Source organism: Pavona decussata, unplaced genomic scaffold (assembly GCF_977016875.1).
Source record: "Pavona decussata unplaced genomic scaffold, jaPavDecu1.1 SCAFFOLD_16, whole genome shotgun sequence".
In the NCBI taxonomy this organism is placed as follows: Eukaryota; Metazoa; Cnidaria; class Anthozoa; order Scleractinia; family Agariciidae; genus Pavona; species Pavona decussata.
The window spans coordinates 4,411,482-4,433,490 of record NW_028145439.1 but is presented as its reverse complement, the minus strand read 5'-3'; the positions used below and the strand labels follow the sequence as shown (position 1 = coordinate 4,433,490).

General features: G+C 38.9%; 2 protein-coding genes and 1 pseudogene across 3 annotated transcripts; 1 reads left to right on the top strand and 2 right to left on the bottom strand.

Annotated features, from left to right (window-relative positions):
• Positions 1-621: 621 nt before the first annotated feature.
• Positions 622-5,549, bottom strand: LOC146487460 (uncharacterized). 2 transcript variants are annotated; one of them, XM_085088495.1, is made up of 6 exons: positions 5,416-5,549; positions 4,062-4,327; positions 3,530-3,644; positions 2,722-2,764; positions 2,130-2,265; positions 622-1,779 (listed from the first exon to the last, which is right to left on the bottom strand). In XM_085088495.1, exons 1-6 carry the CDS (start codon positions 5,495-5,497, stop codon positions 1,261-1,263), a joined length of 1,161 nt encoding a protein of 386 aa, XP_084944621.1. In that variant the 5' UTR covers positions 5,498-5,549; the 3' UTR covers positions 622-1,260. The 2 variants fall into 2 exon arrangements, with proteins under 2 accessions (XP_084944621.1, XP_084944628.1); XM_085088502.1 differs by lacking the exon at positions 5,416-5,549 and adding an exon at positions 4,491-4,628.
• A 1,843-nt stretch (positions 5,550-7,392) lies between these two features.
• On the bottom strand, positions 7,393-16,980 carry LOC146487459 (nuclear nucleic acid-binding protein C1D-like). Its single transcript, XM_085088825.1, has 7 exons — positions 16,817-16,980; positions 15,570-15,636; positions 13,816-13,871; positions 12,056-12,110; positions 10,234-10,299; positions 8,292-8,339; positions 7,393-7,682 (listed from the first exon to the last, which is right to left on the bottom strand). Exons 1-7 carry the CDS (start codon positions 16,955-16,957, stop codon positions 7,603-7,605), a joined length of 513 nt encoding a protein of 170 aa, XP_084944951.1. The 5' UTR covers positions 16,958-16,980; the 3' UTR covers positions 7,393-7,602.
• Positions 16,981-17,126: 146 nt separating this feature from the next.
• Positions 17,127-18,568, top strand: LOC146487458 (uncharacterized; annotated as a pseudogene).
• The last annotated feature ends 3,441 nt before the right edge of the window (positions 18,569-22,009 follow it).

The following is a 22,009-nucleotide window of genomic DNA, read 5'->3' as shown; positions in this document are numbered from 1 at the left end:
CATGCCCAGAATTTAATGGCAGTCACCTAAACAGCATTTTATGTGATAAAACAAATTTAAGTAGTGAGTAATGGCAAATTGCAAATACTCCGCCAGAGGTCGTTTTGACAAGTGATAATCTGTTCGGTTTGTAGCTAGTCAAAAATCAAGAAACGCTGGGGAGTTTTGATGACTCCATGACTTTTACAAATAGGTGAAGACTTAAGATACAGCAAAGTAGGAAAGGAAAGGAAAAGAAAAAGACGTGCTTGAAAAGAAAACTTTAGCGGAAGCACTGAATACAACATCTTACCAGGTGGCTTTTTCTATGTACCATAATGACAACAACAATGTCAAATTTAGTTTTCTTTACCTTGCATCAAAATTCCTAAGCCCACCCCGTAGCCACAGGGGCAAGCTGAAATGCATGTAATTCCGACAGACAACGAATCGTTAGACAAACCACCTAACGGTTAACTCTTTCATTGCCCGATACCGGCAAACTTTGATTTGAAAATACACCTAAACTAGGTGATAATGCTGAATCAGTAAACTATAAAAAATATGAGGTTGTCAGTTTATCCAAAATTCAGGGATAGAGGAGGGGGCGCGAGGGGAGGTGATTTAGCCACAAAAACGCTAGAAGCTACCAGACATATAACAACGAGCGAAATACCTGAAACAACAACAACAACAAACACAACAACAACGACAGCAGCAATGAGTTGATCTGCGGGTCTTATGTTAATAGGGAAGGTCGTTTAGGTAGAACAGGCTTTATTATCGATTAAGAAACAAATGTAATATCTTAGACACCCAAAAACGAGTTTACGGCACGGTCTTTAGTTCATTTCCGTAAGATAGGAATTTAGATGGACAATTAATTTAAGTGCATTGCGGATTGAGTAGGACAGTGTAGTAAGAAAGAATCGCTCCCAAAAACTGAACTATCTTGCGTTGGGCAAATACTTTCCTTCAAAAATAAAAAAATAAAAAAATAAATAAATAAAATATCCCTAGTTATTCTCTTTTCTGTCAACAACCTTACCACTCACGTCAGTCCCATCACAAATTTTATTTCTTACATCTAGAAACTATTTAAAACTGCACAGAAGTTTCTTGGTGGACTGCAAAACAACATAATCAGTAAAGATTTTTTATGTTGCGTTCGCTGTTTTTGAAAGACAAAACTTTAATTTGCTTATTCACTCTTTGTTCTATAGTTTACTTATGGCTTATGGCCTTAGTGACAAAGTTCAGTTTTTCAGTTCCTTGTTGTTATCACTGCACTAGAATGTAGCCCATGGCTTTGATGTGCCTGTCTCCGTTATCTACATCGTGCATAGCCTCGTTTCCACACGTGTTGTTGTAGTCGTGTTTTCCTCCAGTACCAAACCCGATTCTGGAGTCAGAAGATTTACAGTTGTCTTCGTTATTACCAAGGAAACCGATTCTTGCTTTGCCATGGTCACTTTTGACAGACTTACAGTTAAACCCTTCCATGTTACAGTTAAGCTGCAGCGAGGCTGACGATCCAATAAGCGACTTCCACGTGTCACGACCCAGTGAGGTGGCGCGGTAATTACCATCCGCGATCAGTGAGTACAGGGAGTTGGCGCGCTTGGAGAGAACGATGAATCTTGTCTGATCTCCGATCTTCATACCCAGACAGATCTTGGAGAAGGATGTGTTCCAGTAGGTTGGTAGCTTGGTTTCGTGATTGTCAAACAAGGTCTTTCCTCCTGGAAGGTTGAAGTCGTCCCGGTTGCTCCAGAATTCGGACTTGAAGTGAAACGTTCGCTTGGTGGAAATAAAGGAAAACATGTCGGAAAATTACAATACGTTACATGATTCACATATCCATCTTTAAATAACAACAGCCAAAAGCTTACTTTTATAAGTCTGCCTTGAAAGAATTCGGAGTTCCTCGATTCACTTTCATGACCTTCATTAGCATTTTCTAAAGATTACGAGAAAGTAGATTTTGAACGATTTCCGGAGAGCGGATGGTCAAAATGTTAAACTGAGCAATCCAAACATCTCGTACAGCTCGTGAAGGTACAAAGGACATATCCGCGACCTCCTATTGTATATAAAGATTGATGCCCATATTCCTACATAAAGACAAACAGTTGGTTGTCACAAGATACCTTATTGCCATCAGTTTTCATGATCAGCGTCCATCCGCCTCCTCCACATGCTCCAAGCCCATGGCGTGACATGTGGCAGTACACAGGAACCTTCCCAGATGGCATTTGGAGAAAATAAGGTTTGTTTCCTTGGGGCCTGATAACAAAAGAATTGTATTCCTTTCTGCACTTAGGTTAAGCTCTAAGAAAAATATGACAAAACTCCGATTTCTACTTAAATATTACTTAAATATCTGTCAGCATTCTATTGCGGCGATAATGAATCTTGATTTTTTCTTTCCTTCCTTTTGACGTGGACTTGGAGGGAATCTGCTACTAAAGGTGCCAAAGGTTCGAAATGCTCGCTTATTAACATAAAAGTAAAAACTTTATCAAGTGTTTGACTAAAAGCCAGCTGTGTTAAAATTTTGCAATATCAGTATGATCCGCGCATGAAACAACATTGTATGCCTCCTTTAACATATCTTGAGATGTGCCATTATTGTATAACTGCCAAAATCGGCATAGAATGCAATAAAAGATGCTAAACGCTTCCGCATTTCCTGACTTATTGCTCCTGAGACAACGGCTCTCGCCAAAATGTTTGACTTACTTGTGATTATTGTAAATTTCCTTGCACGAGACAAAGGACATTCCTGCCAAAAAGAAAACGGTAGAAAAACGTTAAGAAACAAGCACAGAAAGAAAGGCAAAAAATATAGTTGAAGCTAGAGATTTTCCCACTAGTTCTACACGGAAGAACAACCCTTCCTTTCTATATGCGCGGCCGTGCCGCAAACCTAGCCGACTCAGTTTATCGCCGACTATGCCGCATGGAGACTCTAAGCGAGAGCGGCGCGCCAATCTTACGCAAAATTTACCATGCAGGCTTGACGGCGGGTTTCGTTGAGAAATGGCATTTACGACAGCGCATGCAGCTGTGTCGCCATCGAGTTATGGATGCACGTGGGAGGTTTGCTATAAACACTCAAGCAGGTAGAGTTGCTCTCGGCTACGCCTTGCGCGAATTGTTACGCTTCTTTCGTGTTTAGCAACCTCCCGCATGCATCCATAACTTGATGGTCGCACCTTTACCATTTCTTATTTTTTTGTTGTTTTATGGTTATCAGCCTTCTTGTTACATCTTCATTATGCTTTTGTTATACTATGAAAATGTATATAAACTGCTTTAAAAATTTTCGAGAATCTAGAAATGTTTTTAAGAATTTTAGAGTTTTTTGGGGGGAAATTTCAGATATAAATTTTTACCCATTTTTGGGGAAGTTTGTATCTATGCCTAGTTAAGACTCAGCGAGGATTGTTTCCTTAAAGAAAGATTCTTTGGGATTTAGTGAACTGTATGGTGATTTATTTTGATTTTTGTGTTCAAACAGACAAACAAAAAATATTAAGATTACTACCTTCCCCACAATACGTTCCTTTGAATCCACCTGCACACACACAGCGATATCCTTTGTTAGTGAAACCTGTTTGACAAGTTGCATAGTTCTTGCAAGAATTCTTCAAACAAGCGTCCTAAAAAAGGAGGAGAATACAAGCCATAAGTAAGCATGAATTTTGGAGATTAATTTGTTGATTTAAACATCATCACATAATTTTTAAATTTGATTTATTGAAATGCCATTAAGGTCGGTGTACACTAGCGGACATGAATCGGGCACATTCTTCTCCGTGTGCACTACAATATTTTTGCAGCAAAATGCGACATTGGAAATTTGGTTCACTAATTGTCCCCGCCTCATTTCGCACAAATTCAAACAAGCGAAATTTCATGCAACGTGTTGTGGGGAATTTTTTTTTTCATTAAAGCGAAGAAGTTACACGAGAAAAACTGTTTCTGAACCCCATTGTCTCCCGACCTTATAATAATTTAATCCTTTAACCAAATTCAGCGCTTAAACGAATACTTGAGTAACTCCAAAACTCAATTACCTTTGCTCCACGATAGAAAAAATCTTTTTCGGTTACCAGCTTGTCGTGTTTGTCACCTTCATGAGTAGAATTGTTCAGTTCACAGTGGTGTCTTCCATTGTGGCTCGCTGTTGTATTAAAGTTATAACTGACACAGTTGGGTTCCATGTAGCAGAGGGTACGGCACGAACCTTCCACGATGACATCAGCGGTATGTATCACGTTATCTTTTAAACGTTTACCATCATAATTATAGTCTGGCATGAACTCCAGTTGCCGACAATCATCTGAGAAGTGGAGAGTTGGCATTAAAACAAAAATATGATTGAAAAAAGTGACTATTAAAACTCATATTGCTAGAAGAGAATTTATCATAGAAAGAAAAGTAATCTCATGGCAAACGATATAAGTACATTCGTTTTACTTTTGCTTTTTGAGATAATGGTCTACCTGCTGAACCCAAATTCTGCTTTGGTCCGTTTAAATGAAAGGGAAGATTTTTTAATCGACGTCACTAATGTTCTCCGTGCTGACTTCTCTACAAGAACAGCCAAAGGTAATTAGCATGTATCATTACTGTCAATGTCAGTAAACCACCTGCTAGATTTTATGACATTCTGCTCACGTTTTCGATGGTCGTCTTTCCTTCACTTTTACTACCTTACTACGAACTTAATTTCTTATTTTACGTTAAAAGGTCACGGGTTTACATCAGAAAATTATAAATTAACAACTGGTATCGAAGGCTAAGAAAACTAATTACGCTTCTTAGCAAAGGTTTACGGACAACTCTTTGGCTTTTTGTTAAGATTTCCTTTTTTATCACTTGCTAAAATTTAGAGCCTCCGCCCGCGGTAATTTGCAATTTGAGCCGTGCAGGTTTTCATTTGGTACTAAGCTTTTTCTTCTACCATCCAGTTTGCTTTAGTTCCAAGTTTAAGACTAGGATTAAGTTGGCCGGGTTGGCATTCAACCCTACCGGCGTCTACGTTTGCTGTGTAGGAACTTGTTGATGTTTACGCACGGAGATGGTAACACGCAGAACAAACGGCGATCATCAAGCGAAACCTCGCACGCAAAAGTCTTGCGCGACAAATTGCCCTTTGCGAGCAACCTATTTTTGGATCGCTATACCGATGATTCGTTGCAGTTTTCACTGAAGAAAAATATTTACCAGAGTTAACGCAGAAGTAGTTTCTTCAAAATGTTAACTGTCGGTCTAGTTGTAAAAAGTTTTAACTAACTTTTTACAAGGGCTGCAAGGTATTATTCATAAAGTTTCATTCAGTTTCAAAACCCATCGTTTAATCATCCATGCCATGATCACAATGACCCACTGGTGTTGAACGATGACTAACTAACAGAATGCACCAACCTTGTGAACTGCAGAATTGCCCGTGGATCCGCGGGAACAATTCGATTGTACTCCAAAACATTAAAATCAATTTCAAAACCATGATGGTACAAATACTGTTATATCCTCCGGCATAAAATCCCACTCCGGTGTTAAGTTGCCCAACACCAGCTAATAAACTGTTTGTTTAGGTGTAATAACTAGCAATCTCGTGTACTGGAGAATTGTGCGTGAATGTGAGGGAACAATTTAAGTGTGCTTCACACCCTTTTATCGACAGTCTGGCATGAAGCGTTTGTGTTTTCGTTCTTCAAATTAACAATAATTAATAATTAATTGCAAGTTCCTGCCTATATTGTTTTTCACGACTATATATAATAGTTTAAAGCGTTTTCTATTTGAAAGTTAAAAAAAGGTTAAAACGAGCTTTCGATTGCCAGTCTGCAATCTTTGACAAGGGATGAATAAAAAGCGTGATCATGAAAAATATATGCAGCTAAAAGTGTGAAAAAGAAAAATTACAGATTTATATTGTCTTTGCTGATGCAGGAGTTTTGCTACATGTCAAAATTAGAGACTAAAACATCTATGAGGATTAGTTCTAAGGTATTCAAAAACAATAGGACATTTTCATGATGGCGTCATTTGACTACAACTACCAGAATCCTTCAGTTTTTTGTTTCCTCATTGTAATTAGAGCTATTGTTCTTTGCTCTCCACTGGGATTACAAAATTTGAATTTGAAAAGGACAACAAAATGTATTCTGGTAGTTGTAGTCAATTGACGTCATCATGAAAAAGGCCTATTGTCATTTAAATTACATATGTACGTGATCCGCATAAAGCCGAGTAGTGTGGTAGGGACCACAGTTTCCGGATTTTTGCGGTGGATTCTCATTAATTTGCGGTGGAATGAATTAACTTCGATGACGTCATAGGTAGAGATGACGTAATTGGAAACGATGACATCATAACCTTAAAAAAGGATAGTGACATCACCGGGGTGGAGGGGGTGAAGGTGCTGTCAACAGAAATTATGACACCATTATCGAAAAATAGAATAATTGCATCCATGATTGGGGTGGAAGGGCTTCATATGATTCTTTTTCTATTGACGAGGTCGCGTAAAAATTTTGATTTGAGAAAGATGGTCCTGGAAACAGAGTATCCGAGGATTATAGGCATCGAAACGATAAGTTAACAGGTTACAAACAGCATAAATAGAAAAGTGAATAGTATGTTTACTAGTAAGAATTTTTTTTTAAACTGTAACATCAGTTAGAACATTATTAAGAGTTATAAATATGGCAGTTCTAAAATAAAAGGATCTCTGGTTGAAGGGTAGGGGATTGTAAGCTAATGAACATTCAAGAGAAGTGAGGCTGGACGAATATCGATAGCGAGAATTCGATATTATCGATACTGGTATCTGCCGTTAATACCGATAAGCTTGGCCGCACACGTGTCAAGTTGGATCAAAACCTGTTTGTGTACGGTTGTACACGTGTTCATGTCAAGCGAAACATCAAAACTAAAAGCACAGTTGGATCCCTTCAAATGATCACGAGGAAGCTTTGGTGTTGAAATACTAGACTACGAGCAGTCGTACTTTGTTCCTCAGATCACGCGCGCAAAGCGACCGTAAAATTATGCAAATTAGCTAGATTTCGCGGGATCGTGACAGAACTAAGGAGAAGAAAGAGACTTCTCTCAGTCTATTGAAAAACTAAATAGATAAAGAAGCGCCCCTTATGCGCACGCATGCAAACATTACTTGCAAACATAAAATGGGTTTTTACGAGGTAAAAAATGATTCCGAATTTTCCAAAAAAAAAAAATGCTTTCACAGTTCACATTTTTGAAAACAAATTGAATGTTTAAATAACAATATCTCTTTAAAGCCCAATACTGACTAAAATCTTATTTCCCCTTACAATATCGTTGCTTGATTAAACATACCGGTTACGAGGATAAAGGAAATAGTCACTACAGATGGAATGCCTTGATGTTCAAACAAATTCTCCTAACTATTACTGTAAGAAATACAGGGAGAAAGTAAGGAGAAAATACATGTTAATATTGGAGTTTCAAGGGATAACACAACCAAGGACTGTGGGCTCTATTCGTAATATCCGTCACATCATTTCCCAGCACTGGTTGGACGGAAGTGTTCTGGCAGGGGTACGCTAAATCCTTGAGTTTCGATAGCTAGCGCTTCTTTTTCTTCTTCTCTGAAGATTTGCTCGGTTTTCCCTCACTCTTACGCTTTTCTGTTTTCCTTTTTGAATCTGAAACCAAAACAAAGAGATTAATGGCCTTAGCTCCCACTAGTCTCCTGTAGCTCAGTGGTAGAGCATCCGAACTAGTAATCGAAAGGCCTAGGTTCGACTCCTGTTAGGAGCACTCGGATTTTTTTCGAGGTCTGTGTCATTTACTGATAATACATCATTCTCATGATTGCATGAGTCAATAAATCAAAGTTGGCAGCCACCGTATGATGCCAGTTTAGCCCTGTCCACAAGTATCCGTTCAAGGTTTTTGCTTGAAAGCGTAACTTTTTTTACGGATGGGACACCTGCCTACATGTACTAGACCTTTTGTTCCGCTGGCCAAATTACATTATATATATATACGATGCCTTAATCCATCCCTGTTTTGATCATTGTAGTCCTGTCGGGGAAATTGCGGTTTAACGTTGTTAGATAGACTACAAAAGCTTCAGAATCGTGCCGCTCGTGCTTTACTTTTTCGTGTTATGATTCTGAGCGACTTGGCTGGAAAGATCTATCTTCTCAGCGTCAAATTCAAAAAGCGTTAAACGAGTCAGTGGTTTTCAATAGCCAAACATTGACACCGGACAAAAAGATTAAAAACGGGCCAACAAAATTAACAATCACCTTCTTTGCTTGATGTTTCTACGGCATCTTGGGTCGACTCCTCTTTTTCTGTTGAGCAGTCAAACACACAATATCATCAGATCACATTTACATAGTTATGTGGTGGTGGTGTGGTTAGCCTGTGGGGTCGTTGGTCCGAGGCTACAGGTAGATTTGCCTCTTCATTGCTATGATGCCTCTCTTCACAAATCACCCAGGGCCCAGTTTTTCGAAAGCAGATTTATAACGCTAATCCCTGATTAAAAGTTAATCGAGGTTGTCACCTCGCTCGTTTTTAAAGGCTAATTTCAAACTAAGGGTAAAGAAACTAGTCTTCATCAAACTGAGGCACACAAAACTTTTCGAAGAATCTTTAATGATAAATAATAATTAAAGTCAACTCAAAGTTTACGTTAATCCAGGATTAGCCAAATCGGACTTTGAACAACTGGGCCCAGGTGTATAAAAGGGTACTGGTGACATACTGCTGGGGGTCACCCTTTGACGGACTATCATCCTTTCCAGGAGGGGGGGGGGGAAGCAATACTCCTAGTTGCTTCATGCTACAGAAACTTGGTCAAGCTTCGACCGTATGTGCCACTTTACATGTAGCTCACAATGTCATAGTCAACATAATGTCATATTCAAAATATCAACTGCCATATTTGTCTTAGTGGCATTTAAAAATGTTAATTCATTCTTGTAACTAAAGGGAATTCAATCTAACCCATGTGTATATACAATGTAATTGACAGAAATACAATTGAATTTTTTTTGCAGCCAGTGAACAAAACCCGGAAAAGGGGGCTGCTCTCACAGCAAGGTAGATGTTGGGGGATGAGAACCAACAGAATGGAGCTTTGGGGGGGGGGGGGGGTGGGTGAGGGGCACTTGCCCCACTTTTTTGCAGAAAATCCCATGGAATACACTTGCTAGGTAGGCTATTTAATCTTCTTAACTGCACAGACTGAGATAGGTGGGATATTGTGGATTGCAAGGCAGATCCGTGTTCAAGGAACAGTGAAATGACTTCAGACTAACAGCACCGTTTTAATAATCACCTTCTCACTGCAGACTGCAATGCATATCAGCAGCTCAACTCTTCACATGTACATGTATATCATAATCTCACTTAAATGCGAATCAAACACTAATTAAAAGAACATTTACATGTATATCTTCTGCTTACTGTCAACTTTTAAAGGGAGAGGTTCACGGTTCTGCGCATGTCCATCAATCAAAATACTTTTTTTGCCTTTGCTCGCTATGACCCAAGCCTGTTTAATTTAATTTGTTGTTTATGAACCATTCGGAAGGGAATAGGTAACTCGGGTGGTAATTTTTTTTCATATGATTGCATTATTTCCCACGCAAATAACGTAAGCACATCAACCGTGGAATAAATCCTACGGGTCAACGCTAAATTCAATATTGACAATATGAGTACAGTCCACTAGCATTTTTTGTGAATTTTGGTCAGCAGTCATTGTGCATGGACTAATTATAGAATGTAGTGGAGGCGCGGTGGTGTAGTGGTTAGCGCGTCGGACTTTCGATCAGACGGTCGGAGGATCTGAGGGTCGTTGGTTCGAGGCCAGGTTGGTCTCTTCATTGCTGTGTTGTTTCCTTAGACAAGAAACTTTGCTCCACATTGTCTCTCTTCACCCAGGTGTATAAATGGGTACCAGCGACATACTGCTGGGGGTAACCCTGAAGCAACTAGGAGTATTGCTACTCCCCCATGCTACAGAAACTGGGCTAAGCTCCGGCCGTGTGGGCTACTTAGGCTCTTGTGCGACTTAACCCATTTTTAATTATATAGAATGTGATTACTGATTTAGAAGTACATGACTGTGAGTGGAATTTTTAAGGCCACAAATTTAATAAGAAAGAGAAAAAAGCATTTAGATTCATGCACGTGCACTGAAATGTGAACCCCTCCCTTTAAGTAATTATAAATTACCTGAAGGTTTCCACAAAGCACTTTTCACAAATCTTTTTGCAGCTTCTTTGTCTATTCTCATCGACGCTGCAACAAAAACGGGAAGAAAGACTGAATCACCATGTTACAGGCATCACCTAATACACAGAAGGGTGGCTTGTTTGTTCCAGTTACAGCCTAGTTCACAGGTAGTGCAAGATTGTTGATTACTGTACAAAAATGATTCTATACTCAGATTTGTTTTTCATATTAAATAAAATACAAATTTAGTGTCGCTTAAAAAACTGAGATGTCCCCCTGAAAATTGTTGACTGGGACACATTGTCCCCCTCGATGGAAATCCAAGATCAGACACTGTTGTTCATTTCCCTCCTCTAAAGGGGAGAGTTTAATGGAGTGCACAACTCATCCATATGTCGTATTACTGCTCAAGAGTGAGTTATCACCCTTGTGCGAGACACAAATTGCATTATTCATTTCCGATTTCATCCCCAGCAGTGCTCATCCTGGGACATCTAGTCTACATAATAATTATGCTTTTTTTAAAATAATTATGCATGCTTGATTGAGGAAAGTTTAAAAAGAATGGTAGCAAACAAACATGTACAGTATGTACATGTGTGCAAGGAAACACTAATAATTGTTTAACAATCTTATGGTTTCAAAGAACAGATATTTCAAAAACAGCTTGAAGATTCCTTTGTTGGGGTCATGTCATAATAACACGATATTCTTAAAGTGTATATGACGCGAAATCTTTTATTAGCTTATTAGGAAGAGCTTTTAAAATAAAGAAGAATGGCATTTCTTTTATTGTAATAGCATTCTTGGTTGCTGAGTTATTCAAGATTTTGGTTTTTGCAAAGTAGAGGACTTGTAACGTCACAAGGTGGGCACAAAATGATGTAAAATAAAAAAAAATGGAATATCTCTTAAGCCTTTTTCTGTATAGAACTGAAACTTTGTAGAGTTGTTATACTCATCACAAAGTTTCATGATGTGATCCACTGTGACATTTCCATGGCAACACAATGGGCTCCAGGCCCTCACCATCCAAAAGATAAAATTAGAGTTTCCCTTCCCAAGAAGCGCTATTTGCTCTTGCTGTTTATTAAGTGGGTGTGAGCGAATATGGACATTACACAGCACAAGTATAAGAAATTCTCTTTGAATGTGGAGCAATAAATAAGGCATTCGTCATTTTGGGAAGGTAGAGGTCTGGTAACGAGTACGTTGCTATGGTGACATCATAGCCACTATCACAATGTGTAGTTCTGTCAGTACATCAACCCTGTAGATGTAGGATTTGCACAGATATTCCAAATTTTGTGATTTCCCTTCATTTTGTGTCCACCTTGTGACGCCACAAGTTGTCTAATTTGCATAAACCAAAATCTTGAATAACTCGGCAACCAAGAATGCTATTGCAATAAAATAAATGCCATTCTTCATCACTTTGAAAGTTCTTCCTAATAAGCTAATAAACTATTTCGCGTCATATACACTTTAAACACAGTCCAACAAATTTCCAAGAAAGTTTGACAGAGCTCTTGGAACTCATGTACATGTACAGGTGTAAGTCCCTCTTTCAATGATATAACGCCTCGTTTTGGTGATGAGACTGCAAGATCAATATCAGCAGTCCTGGTTTGGCGTGTGCAGGCTGTTGCTGGAGTATAGATCCTTCGAAGGTCACTCTTGTGCCAATCATAATTATTCTCCCAGCTGAGCAAATGGATTGTTACAAGTATATACATGACTGTATTAAGGGATTGTGAAGTTCTTCTTAATTTTATTATTAGAGATTAATTTTTATCCGTGCTGGTACAGAGGGGGAACTAACCTTCTTTCTTTTCTGTTGCCTCTTTCACTTTCCCCATGTACTTCTTTATTCTGTCCTAAGAGGTTAAAATTGACAGTCAATAGTGAAGAAAATGTAGTTGATGGACAACTTAGAAATCTTACAGTAAAAATTATAAATTATTAAAACCTACTTACATGTGACCTAAATATCAAATCAAGAGGAGACAAATCAGTGGAAGATTTTTCTGCTTCACCCATTATCACTACAAGTATCTTAGCTGCCACATTATTTATCATGTTGTATATTTTTTTACACATTACTAGCTGTTAACAGTCATGTGCATGTGGAATCAAGCAATTCAATTCTACTGATCCTTGCAATGCGATGGCCATACATTGTTTTTAACCAAAAAACCTGCTCACTGCAAAACAACTGAGGATAAGAGTGCTGACTTGTTTCTCCCATGGATGCTCTGTACAGTACGTCCTTTAATTCTTGTCAATTTTTCCTTGAGTATCATAGTATATTGTTGTGGGATTGCTAAAAGTGGTCATTATTTCAGAACAAAGCAAGTTGAGAATGATGTATTAATCAGTAAATGACACAGGCATGCTCAGAAAAAATCTGAGTGCCAATATCAGGAGTAAACCCTAAGACCTTCCAATTACTAGTTTGAATACTCTACCACTGAACTACAGCTCGACTCGTGGGAGCTATGTAAGGCCATTAAACTATGGGAGAAACATCCTGCATACTCCTAGGATGCAATGTCAACGTGTGGTATGTGTGCAATGGAAATAATGTTATGGAATATGTTAAGCCTGGTGAATGAATGAGAATGATGTATTAATTAATGAGTAAATGACACGGGCATACTCGGAAAAAATCTGAGTGCTCCTATCAGGAGTCGAACCTAAGACCTACTGTTTACTAGTTTGGATGCTCAACCACAAACTACAGGAGACCCATGGGAGCTAAGGCCATTAAACTAGGCTCATGGGAGAAACATATCCTGCATACTTCTAGGATGGAATGTCAATATGTATCATAAGTGCAAATTATGGAAATAATGTGATGGAATATCTATAGCTTGGTGAATAAATGACAATGAGGTATTAATCAGTAAATGACACAGGCACACTCGGAAAAAATCCGAGTGCTCCTATCAGGAGTGGGAACTTAAGACCTTCTGATTAGTAGTTTGGATGCTCTACCACTGAGCTACAGGAGACTTGTGGGAGCTAAGGCCATTAAACTAGGTTCATGGGAGCAACATCCTGCATACCACTAGGATGGAATGTCAATGTGTGGCATATGCGCAATGGAGATAATGTGATGGAATATGTTGCTTGCTATAAATATGTAATTTTATCGCATTCTACAAATTGCTAAATTTAAATAATACAGAACTTTACAGAGTTGTACAGTGTACATACAGGCAAAACCAGTGCATAGGTAGCTGAAAATAATTTTAGAATGTGGCCTTCCTGGAAGGAGGTATGTTCTCCCATCAAATAATAATAGTTATTGTAAAAGCATACAAAATACTCTGATGTACATGTATTCAGGGATGTCATTTTGTGGCATTGGAGAAGCCATCTCTAGAGTAAGGTAGATGTAGTTGCCAGCCATGAATTTACGGCTTTTTGCTGGCAATTGGTGACTGTGCTGGAGTTTCTCCAACCACTGGTCATTTACAGTTTGCCCAGATAGCTTTCTGACCAAAACCTCAATGCAGTATGCTTCAATGTTTGTACCAGAGTGACCCTTACGTCATTATCATGCACGAGGTGACTTACCAGTTCAGATTTGACAGGATGTTGCCTTGGGTTAACACCTTGAGTGGTAAGATACACTGCAACATTTAGGAAAATTGTGCCATAATTACTACTGACAATAGTAAAAGATAAAACAAAATGTTTTAACTGATAACTGATTTAACTGATAACTGATTTACTGTTAACTGATTTAGTCCTGGTAATGGCACTAACTAAACTACAGTACCTAAACTGAGAAAGCAAAAAAAGAAACTACCACGAAAGTCTGAACATAAGTCATCATTCCCCAAATGTATAGCATCCCTCTCTATCCCTCTCCAAAAAAAAATTACAAACCCTGTAATCTGTCTGATAATAAGCCATATAATTTTTCTATATCCATGGGCCGTTAGGGTTTCCTGTTTGAAGTTGACACATAAGCTTGTTTTCATTGTCAAATCCAACCAATTTATTGTGAAACACAAAATTCGCTCTTACCACCCACCCCCCCCCCCCAAAAAAAAATTAATAATAATAAATAAATACAGCTGTAAATATATAATAATATGATAATACACCTTGTTTAATGGTTGGGGCCAAGTTTAACTGTGGTCAAACATAAAAAATAGGAAAATTCTGTTAAACACTAGGGTTTTACTTTGAGAGCACAAAGATGTGAGACAGTGTGACTTTACAAAATCATTTTACGAAATCTCTTATGTGGAGATCACTGGTCATGCTGTGTGGCTTTGTTTTCTGTTTGAACGTGTGTCATCCGGAAAACCAATTCACCTAAAAAGTTTGAAATAGTACTTTCTGAAAGGTTTTAAGTAAATCATAAAATGATTTAATAAACTCAGAGACTCATACAAAGTAAAAACCTTATCTTAAATGGATTATTTTGCATTTGACCATGGTCAACGGCATTATTTTAGTACTCATGTGTGCGCATGAAATTTTTTGTCCAAGCTTAAGGTTACCCTATACCTTCAGAGGTGTCTTGCGTTTAAGCGATGTAGCGCGTCCAGTTTAAACTGTAGATATCTAAACCCCTATATCAAATTAAAGCTTATAGAGCTGGCTATCAAACTATACCAAGAATTTTGAAACAAAACAAATTGTCGAATTTTTCACGACCTCTAAATGCAAGCGTCAGAATCACCTTTTTAAAGCTACAAGTCAAAGTGAATTTTGTTTTTTGCTAATTTAATTTGCTCCTCAGTTTCCCGACCCAAAGCGCTAAAAAACCGTGTCTGCGTTTTGCCATATTCAATCGCAATGAAAAGTTATGGAGCATTTTCGAAATAGGAGGAAAAAAATGTGGAGTTATTGTACAAAAATCACTCTCGGAGAAAAAATATTTCGAAAGAAAAAATTCGTAGACATATTATTGTTGTTTATATGTTAAACTAGCTACTGTCCAAATTTGAAGGCAAACGAACAAATTCCTTTTGAGTTTTAGCTCTTTGAAGTGGCTCCTCCAAGTGAGAAAATTGATTCGAGAAAACAGCGCTAAAAATTTGGCAATTCATTTTATTTCAAAATTCTTGGCGTAGTTTGATAGCCAGCTCTTTTAAAGCTTTAATTTGATATAAGGGTTTAGGTATCTACAGTTTAAACCGGACGCGCTACATCGTTTGGACGCGAGACACCTCTGAAGACACCTCTGAAGGTATAGGGTAACCTCAATAAACTTGCAATGCAATAATTTTTATAATTATTATTTTGAAAAAGATAGGGTGGGGATCCATGGGGAGGGGGGGGGGATAGAGATTAGCAAATTTTTAACTTCTTACTCCAGAACATTGAGTTGATAGCATAAGCAACCACAAGATCAAGCTTTGCACTCTCCAAAGGATTCATCTAAAAAAAAAACAAGACATCACTAATACAGAAGAAGAGGTTTTACAGTTTGCTATAAACTGAATCAAGGTTAAGTTTGCACGGAATTATCCAATAATATTATTTCCACTGGAAATAAAAAATTATTGAAAAATATTCAAAATTATTAAAAATTGTTAACTCTAGCTGACACCCATCCGTGGTGCCATGGTATTAAGGCAGTGACCAACTCAACTATGAAATATTACAAAATAATAATGGCTTTAGATTAAACTTTCCAATAACACAATGGCTATTCATACGGCACCTGTACGGCGACTTGTATTTGCTATTCGTACGGGAGTCCGAAGATTTCATAGGATTTCTCTGTAATTCCTTATTCTCGCTTATCCAAATTATTATATTTAACTTTAGAAGGATTAAGCGAATCCAGTGAGTGCCCTTTCTTTGAGCCAGATAAGTTTGCATACTCTCTGCTCACTAAGCAAACGAGCCACTCGCGACACTTAGAATACTGCACTATATTCACGCACACGTCACGCGATTAGAAGAGACCGTACAGCGACTGGTATTTGCTATTCATTTGGGATTCCTATGAGTATCAGTAAAAGTTATCATTAAATTTAAGAATCACTAACCTGGTTTTGAATGTTATAGTTGAACACTTTCCTTCTAAAGGTAAATATAATAATTTGGATAAGCGAGAATCAGGAATTACAGAGAAATCCCATGAAATCTTCGGACTCCCGTACGAATAGCAAATACAAGTCGCCATACGGGTGCCGTACGAATAGCCACTGCGTTACAATAATTATGCCAATTAATATTTTGAGTACTCAAAACGCAAAAGTAAAAGATTAAGGAAAGAATTAAATGGCAAATAAGACAAAAGTACTTTAATTTAGTGTATCCAGCCACCTTAAATGATACTGCTTTGAAAGCACATTCTGACTCCACGCTTAAATTGCTTTCAACAGCAAGATCAAGTGCTCTTAGCTTGGAAACGACATTTATGATTACCTGATACCATAAAGATTTCCCTTCTGCATGATTGTTTTTGAATTTTAAAATACACAAGCCCGCAAGGTGCTAATTTTAAATCTACCCAGATCGATTTACTTTTTTTACCTCAATTTACGCTTTCAAGGCCACATGCTTAACTGTTGCATAGTTTTCGACAAATTTCAAACTAAAAACAAACCTTTTCCTTCAAGTCATCCACCGATGTCTCAAGAAGGGGCTTAAACACATCTTCAACCTTACCCAAGGCTTCGTGAAAAGTCTCAAGTGAGTCAGTTACTTCTTCGGTTAAATCGGGTTCCTCTTCGACTTGGGCCGCCATCTTGAAATCAACTGGTCGCCAGAGGACTGGGCTCGAAAAATGACGCTATGCTCGATCCAGCTTTCTTCAACGCTTTGTCCTATTTTTAGAAACCGTCGACGTCATCTGTTTGCACGAAAAAATAAGGGGGTATTGCACTTGTCAAAACCGCCACGTGGCAGATATAGAGTAAACAGATATTATGAACTAAATTACAGCGAGTTATACAGAAAGACATAAAATACGCTGTTTCGAGCCGTTAAGTTAAGTCAAGGCAGAGAAACAGAGAGAAGTTTTTCAAGGACCTCAAAATCCAATTCTACGACAATGGGGATGACACTGTCACAGTTCCTCAAAAGAATGAGTGATCTTTACCACTCTTTCTCAAATCGTGAGGCCCGTATCCTCATGGTAGGGCTAGATGCGGCTGGGAAAACCACGATCTTATACAAACTCAAGTTGAACGAAACTGTCAGTACAATCCCAACCATTGGCTTTAACGTGGAAACTGTGAGTCCAAGCAAAGGAGTTACTTTTACCGTGTGGGACGTCGGCGGCCAGGAGAAGATCCGACCTCTGTGGCGCCATTATTTCCAGAACACCCAGGGTTTGATTTTTGTGGTGGACAGCTCTGATTTGGAGAGGATCGCAGAAGCAAGGCAGGAACTGTTCAGTGTTCTAGAAAGCCCAGAAATGGAAGGCGTCCCTGTGGTTGTCATGGGCAACAAGCAAGACCTTCCAAGAGCCCTTAAGGCGCACGAGATTGCTGAAAAGCTGGCCCTGTTGCAGCATAAGGCGAACCCGTGGCATGTACAAGAAGCATGCGCTAAGAACGGCGATGGAATTTATGAAGCTATGCACAAGTTGAGCGATATGGTGAAGGAGTTTGAAAAAAGCTCGAGAGGATACTGAACTGCGAACGCACCCACAGGACCCGTAAAAGTTTTTTTTTCTTTTAATATGTTAAACAGTGCTTTGTCGCTGTTGCAACTCAGTTTTTTAATTGTGTGAAAATTTTTTATCCGAATATTACATTACGCACGAGTTTTATTCAGTTTTATTCTGACCTAGAGGCAGTAGAAACTGGTAGAAAGACAAAAACTTCTACCGTTGTTAATGTATTCAAATTGTAAGCTATTCGAGAAACTTTTTTTGTTAGTGTCACAAGACTGTGACATTTTCAAGTTGTTTGAAGTTGCAATAGATGTAATATCTTGGCGCCATTTCGAAGTAATAACTTGACTTAATTAGCATTTTAAACTAAGTTCAGTAAGTTATTGAGTATGTTAATCGAGAGTATATCTTGAATACATTGTGTCCTTTGTTCGATATATAGAGTGGAATTGAACATTCAGGAGTCAATGTCAAGGCATAGGAATGCTCACTACTAAAGTTTTTACTTAGATTGTCACTGCCACTGCATGGACAACGAGGACAACGAGTCCTCAGTAGCTCAGAGGTTAGAGCATCCGATCTAGAACACGGTCGATTCTTTACATCTCCCTTTATTTCCTTTATTGTTCATTTAACATGTATTATAAAGATTTTGTTTTCTGATCGTGTATTTTGTAAAGTATTTAAATCAGGACGCGATTTATTATTTTGAGTTTAATAAATGAGTTCATTATACTGCACTGATATTTAATTGGGGTTGCACCAGCTGGGCCGCGGGGTGGCTGAAAAGGGTGTTGGGATCATTGCATGACAAAACCACTGACTTCCCACACTCAAACCGTAAGGAGACATAGCGAGTGAGGTGATTGCTTCTCAACTTATGAGAAAGGCTCCTAACCATCTTCGTTAGCAACGTATTCGCCACAGGCATTAACTACATGCAGAGTATGTAATTGGCAAGTTATTGGCAAGTAAAATCACCGGCACACTATTAATACTCAGGCAAAGTTTAGATATCGCAGCTACTGAACAGTTCTCTGACTATCAGTTTAAAAACTTTGCCATTTCTCTGCTGACAGTTAAAATTTTGGCTAATTCTCAGCTATCATCTAACCTCATGCAGACCCTCTAATGGGTGATTTTCACGGTACGACTTTGTCGCATGCGACAAGCTAGCTTACGACAGGCCTACGACACGAATTGTTTCGTCACTGATCAAACCTACAACTCGCTTACGACTGTAGTGTACGTCATAAAAAATGTCGTATGCTTTTAAAACATGCATGTTTTAAAATCCTACGACAACCGTAGTATACAATGTTGAATGACGATCGAAATGACGCGAGCAGCGCGCGCTCTAGAAATCGCATGCTTTCATTTTATTTTACCTTGCTGTATATGTTTATTCGTCTGCTATATTGAAGCTTTCTGCTGATAGGTCAAATGCCCGAACTGTAAATTCGTGCCAGTTTCAGATTTTTTTTGTTGGGGCCGAGAAAATTTGATGGCAAACAACTGAAAAGCAATGATACAGCTCCCCGCTTATTTAAGCTTACCCTCGGGATCGACGATCGGTCTGACACTATAATATGATGTTCTTACAAAGAGCAAATAACCCTTCTGAAGCTTCGCTTCTCTGGAAAAATATTCCACCAGCAACTGCTGATATCAGCCAATAGTCCCTGGTTAATCTGTGAACATGCTCCCAATTAAGTGGGATGGAAGAGTTCGGTCTGGAAGCGAGAAAGAAAGAAAGGGAGCCCCCCCCCCCCCCCCCCCCTCCCTTCTTTCTTCCCCCCAGACCTAGCTCGGCTCGCTCGTCTCGCCGAGTTCATCGCCCTAAACCCCACTTGAGAGCCAACCTCGTTCCCAGGGTCTCTCCCTGGGAACGAGGTTGCTTGATAGCCCGTTCGTAGGCTAGTCTCTGGTCAAAAATACACGCAGGTGTCGTTCCTGTTTTCTGTTGTCAATTGACAAATTTACTCTTCCGCTCTGCATGTTTGGCAAAACAAAAGTCTGGATAGTGCGGCAAAGAGATAACGCCGTCCATCAATCATTCTAGCTAACACGAACTGTTTGAACTTGTTTGCACTAACAGGATTCGATGTCATAAACAAGGACTTTATTCTTTTCAAGAGGGCCTCATATAATACAGTGTTGGTTTCTTGTTAATTGTCGCCGTAACTATAATTGTCAAGTAACCGGCCTTTTAAATGAGCTCGAATTGTTGCGTTAATGATCTAAACTAAGTACAGAGCGAAATCTGTTTAATTAGATCTGCCTTTGATATTCAAATACCTCTATTGTATGACTTTATGTTTTCCTTTCGATCATGCCATAGCTTACCTGTCAAGTACATAGTATGGTGGCTAGGCAGATGGAGCCTTCAAGTCTGAGGGATTAAAAGTACTTTAGCTGTCCGTATAAGTAGATAAGCGATTAGTGTCAAAACTATTGTTTTGCTCTAGAATTCTTAACTCCAAATCAAAGTAATCGACTTTTCTACTTAAGACAAGTACATCTAAGTACAACAAGTACGTAATGACATTTGTTCTTTGACGTGAAAAAGGTTTCCAAGTTGACCACGGGTAGCCGCGAAAATATTGTAAAGGAAAGATAAAAATAATAATTAAAAAAAGAACATCGTTTCGCTGTGTCCAAGTAACGCATACTTTCTAAGCCTGTCACTGAAATACACGTAGAGAAATTATGGTGGACTGAAACTTTTCGCAACGGGACAAATAATCCGAAAATCGTATAATCCTTGTTATTTCCAAACAACACTCAAAATCTGTTGACCAGGAAAACATCGAGGTGTTATCATTCAAGGGCCTTTGGCACCGTGTTAGTCAGCTGTCTACAATTTGATTTATTGAACACCTTTAAACAATCGCTGCAATTACTGGTAGTAGAAATCCAATGAGATATTGCGGATTTTAATGAAATCATAAATATATGCCGAGGGATAAATGTCACTTAGTTTTTTCGCGGCGAGCGATGATGCAAGATTTTTTCGCACACAGAGGAACCATTGGCAATTTCACGTCAAAATCTCGATAGATATTCAACGTACGTGGCATTCATGGCGAACAGCTCGCAAAACGGCTCGGCGTCACAAAATTCAGATCCTCTGTTTTTAGGTCCCGAATACTACAAAGAGCCAAATGGATTGGTTGTAGCGCGGTTAACTTTTGAAGTGACCCTTGCCGTTGTTGGTGTGTTGGGAAACATTCTGGTTTGCGTGGTCATAGCAAGAATGAGGACAAAAACGTCCATGAATCGGTATTTATTTAACCTCGGAATTGCCGATATTGGAGTTTTACTTGTGGTGTTTCCCATAGCAGTGCTACAAGAACGAGCAAAAACTTACTTTCCGCTCGGCAAAAGCATTTGTCTGTACGTGTACCCTTTGGTGGACACGTTTTACGGAGCTTCGATCTGGCTGGTTACAGCAGTCGCGGTAGAAAGATACGTCAACATCGTGAAGAGGATTGAATTTTACAAAAGCCGCTCTCTGAAAACCACCAACATTGTAATCATCGCCATCTGGGTGATTTCATTTTTGGTGGTGTCCCTACCGATCTTTTTGTTGATCGAATTCGACGATGGAACATCCGCGTGCGTGGTTAACTGGTTTCGAACTCCAAGTCTTTTCCAATGGAAGCAGGTGTACACAATCACTCTTAGCATGTTTACTTACGTTGTGCCCCTTGCGATCATATCCTGGACTTATGTTCAAATTGGAAGTCGGTTAGCCCAGAGCACTGGCTTCAACAAAGAAGTCGAAAGAAAGTGCAGTACTACAAATTATGGGAATATCAATAAACGAAAGAAAAAGACCGGGAACAGCCGTCTTAAAGAAAACAACAAAGCGAAGAAGATTCTCACGCCGATAGTGGTCACCTTCGCAGTTTCAATGTTGCCTATCAATATTTTTCGCTTAGTCGCTTTGTACTGGCAGGGCGTGTTCTTTCTCAAACATTTCTGGATCTTGTACAATGTACTGGTTATTTTCACGACTGCAAATTCAGCGGTTAACCCAGTTATCTATTCCATCGTGAGCAGAGAATTTCGTCGAGGGTTCAAGCAATTGCTTTTGCGAGGCAAGCAAAAGTTTGGGGGTGGCTTGAGTTTTCGCAGCACGGGTTTCAGTCGAGCAAGTGTCGAAACTAATATCAT

What these genes read in the sequence shown, in the direction of transcription:
- LOC146487460 (XM_085088495.1), bottom strand. Translation starts at nt 5,497, where the DNA reads ATGGTTTTGAAATTGATTTTAATGTTTTGGAGTACAATCGAATTGTTC. An exon ending in GCAATTCTGCAGTTCACAAG is followed by an intron (nt 4,328 to 5,415) that starts GTTGGTGCATTC and finishes TCCACTTCTCAG; the next exon opens with ATGATTGTCGGCAACTGGAG. An exon ending in TGAAAACTGATGGCAATAAG is followed by an intron (nt 1,780 to 2,129) that starts GTATCTTGTGAC and finishes ATTTCCACCAAG; the next exon opens with CGAACGTTTCACTTCAAGTC.
- LOC146487459 (XM_085088825.1), bottom strand. Translation starts at nt 16,957, where the DNA reads ATGGCGGCCCAAGTCGAAGAGGAACCCGATTTAACCGAAGAAGTAACT. An exon ending in TATCAACTCAATGTTCTGGA is followed by an intron (nt 13,872 to 15,569) that starts GTAAGAAGTTAA and finishes TAAATGTTGCAG; the next exon opens with TGTATCTTACCACTCAAGGT. An exon ending in TGCTTTGTGGAAACCTTCAG is followed by an intron (nt 8,340 to 10,233) that starts GTAATTTATAAT and finishes ACTGCTCAACAG; the next exon opens with AAAAAGAGGAGTCGACCCAA.